The sequence below is a fragment of the Mycetomoellerius zeteki genome, unplaced genomic scaffold, assembly GCF_001594055.1.
Source record: "Mycetomoellerius zeteki isolate Tzet28-1 unplaced genomic scaffold, Tzet1.0 scaffold426, whole genome shotgun sequence".
In the NCBI taxonomy this organism is placed as follows: domain Eukaryota; kingdom Metazoa; phylum Arthropoda; class Insecta; order Hymenoptera; family Formicidae; genus Mycetomoellerius; species Mycetomoellerius zeteki.
This window is the reverse complement of record NW_017257421.1, coordinates 244,229-257,551: the sequence shown is the minus strand read 5'-3', so window position 1 is coordinate 257,551 and position 13,323 is coordinate 244,229. Positions and strand designations below refer to the sequence as shown.

At 37.3% G+C, this 13,323-nt stretch overlaps 1 protein-coding gene across 7 annotated transcripts in view; it reads left to right on the top strand.

The window, feature by feature from the left end:
- Nucleotides 1-13,323, top strand: part of LOC108726520 (probable serine/threonine-protein kinase DDB_G0282963) — a 39,097-nt gene that overhangs the window by 2,417 nt on the left and 23,357 nt on the right. For 5 of the 7 annotated variants that reach the window (XM_018454133.1, XM_018454137.1, XM_018454135.1 and 2 more), the window contains exon 2: nucleotides 4,266-4,397. In XM_018454133.1, the coding sequence (XP_018309635.1) occupies nucleotides 4,299-4,397 (99 nt within the window). In that variant the 5' untranslated portion in view covers nucleotides 4,266-4,298. Of the gene's footprint in view, nucleotides 1-195; nucleotides 254-4,265; nucleotides 4,398-12,296; nucleotides 12,701-13,323 lie in introns of those variants that run through there. The other 2 variants (XM_018454134.1, XM_018454138.1) reach the window with 2 other exon arrangements.

Sequence of the window (13,323 nt, the reverse complement as noted above, 5' to 3'; positions counted from 1 at the left end):
TTCAGAGTATACGCGTTTTGTTTCTGTGATATTTATAACGTTTATTTTTGTGATATTTTTTATCGGAAGTCATCTTTTGTCCGACGATAAGACTGAATAAGATCCACTTCGGAAGAACGCGCGTCCGAAAATGAGAAAACAGTGAAGCTTTGCGATCCTCCCATGAAGCTGGACGACTTAATTTTTTTTCAGTGTATTCGAGATTACTCTACGGCAGGCCAGGCATAAAACCGCCTAAGGGATTTTCGTTTCTGTGAGTAAGGAATCGCGGAGACGCGGTGACATCATCTAGGAATTCGCATACGCTTCTATAATTCGGGGGAAAGGAAGAGGTGCATGCACGTTATTTCCTCGCACTATTAACCACGTCTTGCTCTCTCCCTCTCTTTCTCTATCTTTTTTCGCAATCTATCCTTTTCTGCTCCTTTTACTCTCGATCTCCGTGGGAAGTATTATTTCATTCGCAACGGAGTAAGTTGAGATACGAAGATCCAAGGAGAGAAGAATTTACGAAAGCGAGAAGTCGCGAGTCGGGAAAATCGAGGAAGGATTCTCGAGGAGAGAATCACGATTCACATCCCTGGAGATCCCAGGATCTAGAGTCCAATATACAGATGGCGATTCGTCCACCGTTTTTCTAGGAGGCTGTTGCGAACTAAAGAATTGGCAAGTAATGCGAAACAAACGACCGGAGTCAACGGGGTTATCGTCCCGTTTGTGTATTGTGGAAGTCCCTCGTGATCTTTTTTTTTTTGCGACGTGCGCTGATCGTTTTTACCTCCCAGGAGGGACTAAGTTAATGAAATCGTCGCGTCGATTAAGGGAATTACCTGCACCTGCGAAGGCATCTTCGGTGCCCGCTAACGTTCCACGCTAACGGTAAGCCGAGATTTCGCGCGGAGCCGAACGCGGCGCAAGAAAGGTCAGATTCCATGCATTTACGGCGCGAGAGGCACCAACCGCGATCGCTTACCCGTTGCTTTATACGGGGAACCAAAAACATTCATCCGAAATCATCGGGTTGTTGCCGAAAATTTTGCCGAATGCATTGACGGATCCAGAAATTTGTCAGGGAGAGAAGTCCATTAGCAAAAACCATAAATGATATTTTTTTTAAGATCAAATATAAAAAGATAGAATATTAAATTATTATTTAAATTATTACATTGAAAAGTAACTTACTTAATTTGATTACTGAATTACTTACTGAATTACTTACTTAAATTATTACTATTGAAAAGTAACTTCATAAAAAATCGTCATTTAAAAAAAAATGATTTTTTTTAAATATTAAAATTGTTACAACTTAAAAAAAATGATTTTAAAGGATTGTGAAACGAAAATGACAAAAATAATGTTTGATTACGTTAAAAATATATTTTTGCTGATATTCAATTAATCAATAATTTTCTGTCAAGTTGATAAATAGTTCTTTTTCTTTTCTAAGAAACTTAATTTTTTTAGTTGTGTGTCATTTGTGGAGTAAGGAAACGATGTATCATTATTCTGTATTTTACACCTTATCTTGGGTTTTGACGTCATTATGTGTAGGCTGTTTTTCTTTTAGGAGATACAAACGTCTATCTTTTTTCATTCAATGAATGACAAAGATACAATGACATATATTGACTGTATCTCCCAAAAGGAAAGCAGCTATTTTACACTATCTTAGATATTGACGTCTCCGTATCTCTGACAATGAGCCTCTTATTCCTTCGCTTCGGATTCCAGAAAATCTTCGAATTTCAGAATTATTCTTCTTTATTCGGCGATCCCGCGAGACGTTACGGAACGCGGAACACGAGTTAATGTAATCCGCAATGCTCTCTACGACAAATCGGGCCAATGCCATTTATTGTCCTACATTTGAACATCGTAGCATGCTGGTCACCTTTCACCATCTATGCGATGCATTTCAAATAAAAATCCTCGGACGCTCCCTACGATATGTCTTTCGAAGTTGGTAGTCTTGTTATTTCAAAGAATCATCCGCATGCGAAGGAAGCTAGGTATATAAGATAGCCGCTTTGAACGTTTTGGCAGTAAAAATTAACTATATTAGATATATCGTCGCGTTGATAGAGAAATAATAAATAACAGAAATAAAAAATTAGCATTTTTGAAACAATGAAAGGAAATCAACCCTTAAAGACTAACATATTTTTGTGGAAAGACGACACATTTATTGATACACTATACTTATCTAGAAGTGTCACAATTTTAATAAGGAATAAAATTTACACAATCTTATATTAGGATTACCGTGTTTGAATTTCGAAAACTCATGACATAGTTTTAAAGAATATATTATAATTGAAAGTATAACGCGGAAAGCAAATTAGTATATTGTATATAGAAAGGAAGTTATGTATATTCATTATCTTGATTAAAACGTCGTTCCAATTTAGAAAGAAAAAAATACTTTACTGAAAAGTTACTTGATTTTGAGACGTGTCACTTTATTTTTATCAACACGGTGATACACGGAAAGAATGATTTTGCTGAAGTACCTAAAAATTTAACTAGAGACAGATCTGAAAATAATTTTTTTTATATATAAAATATAATTACATGATATAAATATAATATAAATAAATGTATAAAATAATTTCATATGTATAAAATATATAAATATATAAAATGTAATAAACATAATATAAATAAATATAATATAAAATTTAGAAAATATGCACACACACACACACACACATACACACATTATATATTTACATAACGGTATCAATGATAGTCATCTTGAGAAAGATTGAATGTTTAGAGAGTCATTGCTATCATGTTCCGCGCTTGTGGGTCAATACCCATTCACGTTCGATCTGTGCCGAATTTTCGACGAGAGCGACGCTCGAGAGACTCGGGTCTTTAAAATCTGTGTCCTATTTTCCGGTTTAGCACAATCACTGCCTCTATAACATAGATTTATCTTGCCGTGATATTATCGATAGTCGGATGATTCCATTAGGAGGATTATTTTATTAAACGTTTCTCTTCCATTAAAGTAATTTATATATTTCTACATGACTTTCTTTTTAACTATTTTTATAAGATCCTTTACCGCAAAAGAATCCGAGTTCCGAGTAAAAGCCGCGTTTTATACGTATTTCTTGGAATGTTTTTTCCTTCGCGCTTCGCTGCTAATGTCTCTTCTTCGGAACATTCTGTATATCGCAACACTGGCGTATCTAATGGGGACGCGAGTTCGGTTCGTGACCTGCAAGATTGAGAACCGGTGCCGTAACGCGAAAGGTAATCATAGATGATGTACCTCGGCATACCTCGACCGGTGCCTCTGGTTAAATCGCGCATTTTCTCCTTTCGACAGAGAAATAGGCTTTATCGATCAGCGCGGAACTTTTCCCTGACTTACATGTTACTTCAGGTGGTGGTACTCTGTCTACTTCTTGGTACCCTGGCTGCATATACCTATATCCTTCCGCTATTTATACTTTCTTTTCGCTTAATGATGTTCGCTTCTATTGAACGAAGATTCTTCATCGATCAACTGCGAGTTGAAATGTTAATGAAAGCGAATGGGAAGACAGGTGTGCAATCAGGATAAGGAATGTTATACGCATAGTTTAACTCTTTCCGCTATACGTGTCGTCGATGGTACGCGGGCGTATAATAACGTGTTAAGGGAAGAACTCTTGTCTACTTAATTTACACGGGGGTATCTTGGCATTCTTCAACTTTACGTGCTCTCTTTTAAATGGCTTTAACAATTAGCATAAGCCCAGTGGTGGATTTACACATTTTTGCATCCTAGGCCCTGTACTTCTTGAGAGGCCCGCTCCTTTCAGACAAATGAATAATAAAAAGAAGGTATCAAAAGGTGTCACTTTTTCACCAAAACGTCAAAATTTTATTTTTGTGCGTCAATGCACTACTTCAAGTTGCCATATTGACAAAAATGCGTCACAACTGGCAATCCTGCACAAATATAAAATTAACTTTCCGTTTGTTCTTTTTTGAAGAATTTTGTACTAATTCTAAACTAATGAAATATGTTAGAATGAAACAAACTATACCTGTCTCACTCTAACTTACTACACCAACTCAGAACTTGTTGGAAAAAGAATAGGCCTTTTAATTTTGGTTTCTAGAAGGATGACGCTCTTGTGCCCCTAAAAAGATGGCGCCCCTAGGCCCAGGCCTCGTAGACCTCTGTCTAAATCCGCCACTGGCATAAGCGCACGAACGCGTATTTACAGAGTACTTTTACTAATGCATATTCTCTTATATATGAACAGCATTCGGTGTTGGGACAAGGTTGGCGGATCTATATGGGGCAATGCGTGTCTCGTAAGGCGGGCGCCGTCGTCGCAGCATCCGGTCATCACAATTCACCCTCGTACCGTATCATGGACAAGGCCCAGAAACAGGTGAGCTTCTCGCCGTCTCAATATCTATGCGATGTCATCGCTATAGAACCGCTCCAACGGCGATAAAAATTCCTCTTTAAAATTTTTAAAGTGAATCTCATTCTGAAGAGTAAAATCTCACTCTTAAAGATTGAAAATTGAGCCACTCTTCTTTAAGACTGACTCAATTTTCATTCTTTAGAATACCAGAGATATTTAGAGATACCACTCTAGAAGAATTTAGAGAGTATACGAGTTATTTAAAATTTATATTTCTTTATAATAAAGTGAAATATTTCTAGTGAAATTCCACTCCAAAGAATTTAGAGAGTGCGTGCAGCAAAAAATGCAGTTTTACAACTGTTAAGATTCTTTAATCAGGAAAATTTGCCATAAATCAAGGAAATGTTAGGGAAATCAGAGAAATTTCGCAAAATTATAATTCTTGATTTTAAAGAAGATTAATATGCACATATCACACCTACGTAATTTTAAAATACTATCAATTTAACAATTAAACGCAAGCAGTGTCAACAACATTAATAGTAATTTATATTACTGTATTAAATTGCTCTTTCAACAAAATATTTGACGGTTTCTGAATCAGGAAAATACAAAAAATTTTGAAATATTATTGAAAGCAGGGGAAAGCCTGAAATTTTGTCCAAAAATCAGAGAAAAGTTATGAAATTTTAGGATGAGGAATTTGTGACTCTGTTTAACATAGTTGGTTTATATTCAGCAAGCAAACTGTCCAGCAGATTGGCAGCATATTCGATGAGAAAAGTGCAGCAGTACCATCTGTGTTTGTATTAAGCTCGTCGTTCAAAGCTGATCGACGTAACTTGATAGTAGACTGATGGCAAAAATCGAGCAGAATTTGTCGAATGTAGATCCTGCTCGATTTCTGCTGCCAATCTGCATCAAATTATGTACAAACTTGTCCAGTTTTTGCCTCGAATGCTGTCAAGTCATAATACAAACAAATTTTGTTATATTTTTTGTGACATTCTGTTGACAAGGCATTTTATACAATAGATCTTTTTGAAACTTTCCTACTCATTAAATTTATCAGTAGACGCTTTGGAAAACTTGTTCAAGCAGACTTGGCTGACATTTAGATCCAGTGAAAAACTAAGGACAAAACTCAGTCGTACTTTTTCTATTGAACACAATCGATAACATCGACTGTATCGCCGATGGACGTTGAACTTCAAGGTCCACGTTCACCATCGACGTCGAGTGTGTCCCTGGCTTCCGCCGTTATTACATTTACGCAATATCCACGAGGGATCGCTTATGTACATATGCATGTATGAATGTGCTTTGCCAAGTATCATGTATACTCGGCATGTACGCGTATAGCGGAAAAACCAGCTGATCGCGCGGACGGCTAGGCTGAAGGCCACGTCGAGGTTCAACGCCCTTTCTCAAATGCGATTCCACCCGCAACGGGATCCCGCTTCACCCGTGAATAGATCATTCGCGCGCATCCGTGTCCGTGTCGCCAAACCGCCTTGCAACCTGTTTAGTTCCTTTCTGTAAAAATGATAGCCAGCGACGCGTGACCGAATATTGCGTTCGACGTTTCTCTGCGGCACGTAGGCGTTGAATAACGATAATTTTCACTATCTTTCGACATTGTACCGAACATCAGTTTCATTTCACACGATCTAAATGCTCGAGCGTGCAATTTCGACGCAAATATTACAATTATTATCGTCGATCCTTTTTTTTTATTTTTATAATTCGCGATTGAAGTCTACGCTTTCATATATGATGTGCAGATAAGCGCCGCGTAATCACTCGCATGCTCGAATGCCTCCTTTAACGATGAAACTAAGAATAATTCGACTGTCGAATGTATCTTGTTGTACTTATCTTGTTGAACGTATCCTGTAAGTTATACGATCGATTTCCACTTTCGCGGCTCGCGAATTAACTTTCTCATGCACGAATCGCGACGAATTAATTATCTTCTAACGGGCATGACATGATGAAACGTCATAAGTCGCTTTAAAAACGATTACGTTGCCTAGACTTGCACTTCATCCTGTCCAGTCGATGCACTGGAGTGGATAAATATAGTCTTATAGAAAATAGCCATCACATATTTGACTTAATTGATAATACCTTTGAGGCTTACATAGGTACTTTTTTTAAAAGAAGCTACGTGATTTACTCCGTGTCTTGATACGTTATTAAACGCCGACGTTTCGCGAATATTACAGTTCATTGATCCTGATACTGATCAATATCGGGTTGCTTCTCGTTCTGATAAAGTGAACCGCAATGGTCACGAAACGTTGGCGTTTAATGATGTATCAACACGGAGAGAACGGTTTTGCTGAAGCACCTAAAGATTAGCTGGATACAGATCTGAAAATAATTTTGTTATATCATCATGCTTGAGGTTCTTAAGCGATTATTTTAATCGTCTGACAAAGTTATTTTTAGATTTGTATCTAGCTGAATTTTTAGATACTTCAGAAAAATCATTTTTTTTCCGTGAAGATACGAAGACAACCCGCAATTATCCGCGTTTCTTATATTTGATTAGAGTTTTTCAGCATTATTAACATTTTTATAATATGATGCCTGATTGAGCATCAAAATTATTAAAATTATTTGTCAATTTAATTCGCGAGTTTACTACAATAGTTTAATTGCGTTTATACAGTCCGGAAAAGAAATTCGGCTCTCAGTTCGAAAGACTACAAATATGATATATATGCAAGTACATATACATATACATATAGTATATTTAGTAATTCAAGATTGAATTATTTAAGCATTAAAGATCCAGCTTCGACCGTTATAGGTTCAATATATTTTAATATTGATTGTATTCTCACATTTATACACCGCGTTTGGTCTAAAATAATATTGTTTCTTATATAAGTTATGATCGTTCGCGAAAGTACATTAAAAAATTTAAAAGTAATTGGCAAATGCTGCACGAAAAGAACAATTTTGTTGAAATATTTAAAAATTTATAGCTGCACGGAGAGAATTTTTTCTTAGAGTTTACCCTGAAAATGATAGTCGTGGAACAATATGTATTTCGAAGAATTTTTTAATGTAAATCTCTCATTCATTAATAAAACTACAATAAAGTATAAAATAAGTTTGATTAATTTTACTGAAGTGCATAGTAAAAATCTTTAAAATATTGTATTGTACCACAACTATCATATTTTCAGGGTAAATTTTAAAAGAAAATTCTCTCCGTGTAGATATAGATATGGAAATAATTTTGTTGGACCATCAAAATAATTATGTAGGAAACTTAAACATATAAATAAGCAATTTTGCAAAAAGTTTTGATATTCAATAAGAACAAATCTTACTTTTGATGTGATTTTCGAGTGGCCAGTTGGAGCATCCTACATAATTATTTGGATAATTTAACAAAATTATTTTCAGACCTATGGGCGGTATTCATAATCCGTTCTTATTTTAAGACCGTCTTAAGATGCTCATGCGGCTCTCTGATTGGTTCATGACATCTTAAGACTGTACTTAAAGCGATCTTAAATATAAGATTTGACTATATATAAATACTGGCCTATATCTAGTTAAATTTTTATATATACTTTAGCAAAACCGTTTTTTCCGTAAAGAACTGTAAAGAGTCAATTCGCATTTCTTCGCATCTCTAGGAATCCGTTAACTCGTGTGAATTTCAGCACCCAACTTCTTGTAATTCTTTTATACGCACGTGAATCAACCAATGTTAATTCATTAATCGTCGCTATATAGTTTTCACAATCAGGACGATCCCGCTTCTCAAACGGTTCTGTCGAGATTTACCCTTTTAACAAAACCTTCGTGTGTTTCTCGTGAGAACTTTTATGTTCACTCGGGGAACATGCCGCGGTTCACGCGACCGATCTCGTTTCGGCCGACGACGATGTGCTTTCCATTGTTCGTCGTCACGCGTGCCGGTTGCATGACAGCCCCACGCCGGAAACCAAAGAGGCTGGAGAACGTCGGAGAGAACCTGTGGTCGCGGCGCGTGCACGGTTCAGGTGCGAAGAAGGAGAAATCGCGGAGAGAACTCTCTCATCTTTTCTCCCCATTGTCTCTCCCCGCGTTGTCTCGCCTCCTCGCGCACGACCGTGCCGATTCGCACGGCGAGATCACACGCCGGATCAAATGCCGCTTCTTGCTATTGTTCCCCCCGATGTCCTCTCGTTAGAAGCTGGCGTTTTCAACCGAAGATCTCAGCCGAGATGTCTACGTTTAAAGCGGAAGCTGATCCTCTTTTCCTTCGTGAAACGGTTGCGTGCGTGTATATGACCGTTGTATGCACGAGAGTTTCGATGAACGATGTGGATAAGAAAGTTCGCTCGAGTCATTTCGATCACCTGAACTCTTACCTTTATCTACGAAACTTCCTTTGTCCGCGGCGTTATCGCGACGTGAAGCGCAAAGGCTTAATTATCTTATCAGCAACATCAATTTCAACACGAAAAGAACGGTTGAAGTATTGAAAAGTGAGCTGATGTATAGATCTGAAAATCACTTTATTTGGAATATTAAAATAAGTATACAGGGTGTTTCCAAATTAAATCGCAAAACTTCGGGAGCGTGTAGAGGAGTAAAAAACTAAGAAAAAAAGTCCTATAGACATATGCTCGTTTTTGCTCCGTTTCAGAGAAATCGAAAAAAAATGTTTACATTTCTTGCCATATCTAGCACCGACATATTTGATTACATTTTCCACTTTCTGTTATGAATTTGTCAGTCGCTCTTTGAAAGCCTTTAACAGTAGATGAATTTTGTCTTTTGCAATATGCCGCGTACGTATTCTAATAGTGAATATGCTGATATGGTTTTTGTATACGGTTTCTGCAACGGTAATGCTTTAAAGGCGGTGCGAGAATATGCACGACGATTTCCAAACAGAAGAGTGCCAAACCGAAGAGTGTTTATGTTGACATTTAATAGATTGCGAGAGACTGGATCATTTTCAATTCGACAAGAAAACAACCGATTTCAAGCAGCGTTACGAAGAGATTTGCAGGCAGGGAATCGTATTTTACAACATTTTGACAATCATCCTGAGACCAGCGTTCGGAATGCGTCGGCTGTATTGGGAGTGTCACCACAAACAATTTGGCGAACTGTAAAAGGAGATAATCGCTATCCCTACCACATTCAAAAAGTGCAAAATTTATTACCTCAAGATCATTGGAACAGATTGAACTTTTGTAACTGGTACCTTCAGACATGCCACAATGATATTTTATTTCCATCTAAAATAATGTGGTCAGATGAGGCAACATTTACCAGAGGTGGAATAATTAATCAAAGGAATTATGGGCTCATCAAAATCCCAGGTCTGTTAGAGAATACAAATTTCAGCAAGAGTTTTCTGTTAATGTCTGGCTTGGAATTTGGAACGACGTTTTAGTGGGACCGTTTTTTTTACCTGCAAGATTAAATGGGGACCGTTTTCTAAATTTCTTGGAGAATGAATTTTCTGACTATTTAGAAAACATCCCATTACAACAACGTACTGAAATGTGGTTTCAATTAGATGGATGCCCTGCTCATTACAGCAGAGTCGCTAGAACCTGGTTAGATAGAAAATTCCCACAACGATGGATTGGACGTGGAGGAGCAGTACATTGGGCAACTCGTTCGCCCGACTTAACGCCATTAGATTTCTATGCATGGGGTACTCTGAAGCAAGAAGTTTATTCTTCGCCTATTCAATCAGAGCAACATTTGAGAAATCGTATCGTAGCTGCAGCGAACAGAATATCGCAAGAACAGTGCCTGGCTGCTACAAGAGCCGTGTTTGACAGATGCAATGCTTGTATTGCTGCAAGAGGTGCACATTTCGAACAAAATCTTCATTAAAAAGTTTATAAATAAAATAATTAAAATAATAAATTAAATATATTTTTTTCTTTTTTCGTGATTTCCTGCGAAACAAAGCAAAAAGGAGCATATGTCTATAGGACTTTTTTTCTTAGTTTTTTACTCCTCTACACGCTCCCGAAGTTTTGCCATTTAATTTGGAAACACCCTGTATATAGGACTGGTTGCTAGAATGTCAAAAAGTCAAGGCTTTTTCCAGCATTGTCGTCAACGTTTAAGCTTCCTACACACTGTTAAATCTATAGTGTCAAATTTAACTTAACGTGAGTCGCCACTGTTCCTACTCAATCATATTTTATATTAAAACAATAGTTATATTTGATACTATACAGTGTCAATTTGATATTATACAGTGTCAAATTGACACGATATAGTGTCAAATTTAACTATCGTTTTGGTAAAAAATAATGATATATTTTTAGTAGGAGCAGTGGCGACTCACTTTAAGTTAAATTTGTCACTATAGATTTAACAATGCATAGTTATATTTTGATGGTCTGCAAAATCATTTTCAGATCTGTATCTAGCTAGATTTTTAAATATTTCAGCAAAACCGTTTCTTTTTGTGAAAGATCTTAATTTGAAGAAAAAGAAACAAAATGAAATCTTCGAATTTATTAGGAAATTTTATCGTATCGATCTACCGATTTATTTTTTCGTAAAACTAGTAGCTTTTATAAACGTATACTTGCGCGGAAAGAACGGTTTTGTTGAAGTATCTAAAAATAGATACATAGTTTAACATAATTTTGTTGAATTATTAAAACAATTACGTAGAACAATCTGGTTGCCGAAATATCACATATTTTTGCAGCGTTATTCATCATATTTGAGTTTCCTACACCTGCACAGAAAAATATTATTCTTTTGCTAAAAAAAATAATTACTCAATTTACTTTCTTCTTTTTAGATAAGTAACGGTTATCTTTAATAAATAACATTGACATTAATCTTATTTGTAATAACATGCTTATTACAAAAATTCGTTATCATATACTTGAAATAAGAATTTATTTTCTTTTAAAAAATATTATAAAATTGATCGAAGAAGCGACTTTATATAGGAGAATAATCGAATTTGTTTTAATTTAATATAATTATTGTGTTGAAACATATGTTTTAATTTAATATGATAACTTGATTCAAGTATCAAACTACTAGATTTCAGAATATATTTTGAATAAACTTAATGCTTGTGATGAACTTATCATAGATTTGCAGATATATGAACTTTTGAAATACTTGAAACACTTGCATACAGTACATATTTTTCTGTGTGTAATTATTTTGATAGTTTAACAAAATTATTTTTATATCTATAACTAAATGTTTAGATATTTTAGTAAAATTGTTTTTCTTTTGCGAATGGCGTTACGGAATCAAATCTGGTTTTATATCAATATTGTCCCTTGATTCAAATTGATTCGCATTATTCTAAAGTAACGTTCTCACGATTCTTTCTGACGAGGCCTCTAAAACAAATAGGAAGTTATTTGCGCGAATGAAATCGCTTCGCTTCATCGATTTTGGGCAATTGTCATCGTTGCGAACTCCGAAGAACCGCTCCTGCTGATAATGAATACATTTGGACACGTTGAATCATCCAAGTCATATACAGAATGCGTCCATGCCATATAAATGAGAACGATTGGTGGCAGGGAGGTGAAATCGATTCGTCTTCAACGAAACGTCTTCCCTGACGGGAAGAGTGCAGGGCGAACTCGTTTCTAGACCGCTTGGATTTCAGCTTCGTCGAGTCAGGATACACCTGACCAACGAAAATTAGACGGTCCGTTCGAGTTATCTATCTTCATCATGCCTACGAATGATCTCGAGGTCAAAATGAGTCGAACGGATCGGACACACCTCTCGCAATTCTCGAGGAACATCCTGTATACCGGGTAGAAGTTGGGACGTGGGCGCATCCGCAAAATAAGCCCCTGGCTGCGTCGCCGTGAGAATGTCGGCGTCGCGACGCCGGCGCAGATTGCCGGATCGATCTCCGTGTTCGCTTTCCTTCGCGTCTCGAGTACGACAAGGCCGAAGTCGCGGAGTAACAAGCAAAACGAAGGAAGAGCGAGAAACGCGGGGGTGACGACGACGACGACGACGCAGGGCGACGTCGGTGCGCTGTCGCTCGTTCCCTCGCCGTCGTATACCATCCTTACGATGTGACGGATCACGAAAAGAGCTCTGTACCATCCTTTTCACGCGCCTCTTCCGACAAGAACACTTTCCTCGCATCGGTTAAAAATATATATTCGGGGTATGGCGACTTGAAACGACGGTAGGCGACCGTCAATCCCCGTGAGAAATCGATCGACGACCGGCCGTGTGACATTGGCCCGGAAGCATTCGTCATGGAGTACCGGTACGGCAGCACGAGGTGCGAAGACGACTCGCTGGAGAACGAAAAGGGCATCGGTGTTGCGGTAAGGGATGCTCCGAACAGAACGTTCTTCTCTTCGGATCCTCCTCTTCATGGAGAACCTGTTCGAGGGTGCCATGACAGTGCGCGTGTCAATCGGGTGGGATTATTTTCGATAACATCATCGGAGTGTCATTTATCGAGATTTCCTGAATAATAAGTTTTTACGTCGTTTAATCAGAGTCAGTATAGTTAAACCCAATTTTTATTTTGGGGGTTGAAAATGATCCTTGATATCGTTTGAAAATTAATAGATATGATTGGAGAAGTTCTGGATACATTTGATGCTTTCCGGCAAGCGACACAGTGTGACATACTGCCTGTCATCCCTAACGATCGCAAATTATGCGCGTCTGCTTTTAGTAAAATTAGAAAATAGATTGTGATCATATTATCTTTGTTTAACATTGGCAAACCACAAGGATAAATTTACTGCGTCTCTTGCTGAAAAGCACTCGTTATCTTTAACCCCGCAAACACAATAGAGTAGTAAGCCTTAAGGTATTGACCAAGTCGATTATTCTTCTCACATGCAACTGTGATTGATCCATTTTTTAAGGCTCAAAGTTTACTACTCAATTGTGTTGGTGGACTAACAATTTAGCTCGAATTTCGGTTGTACTGCTT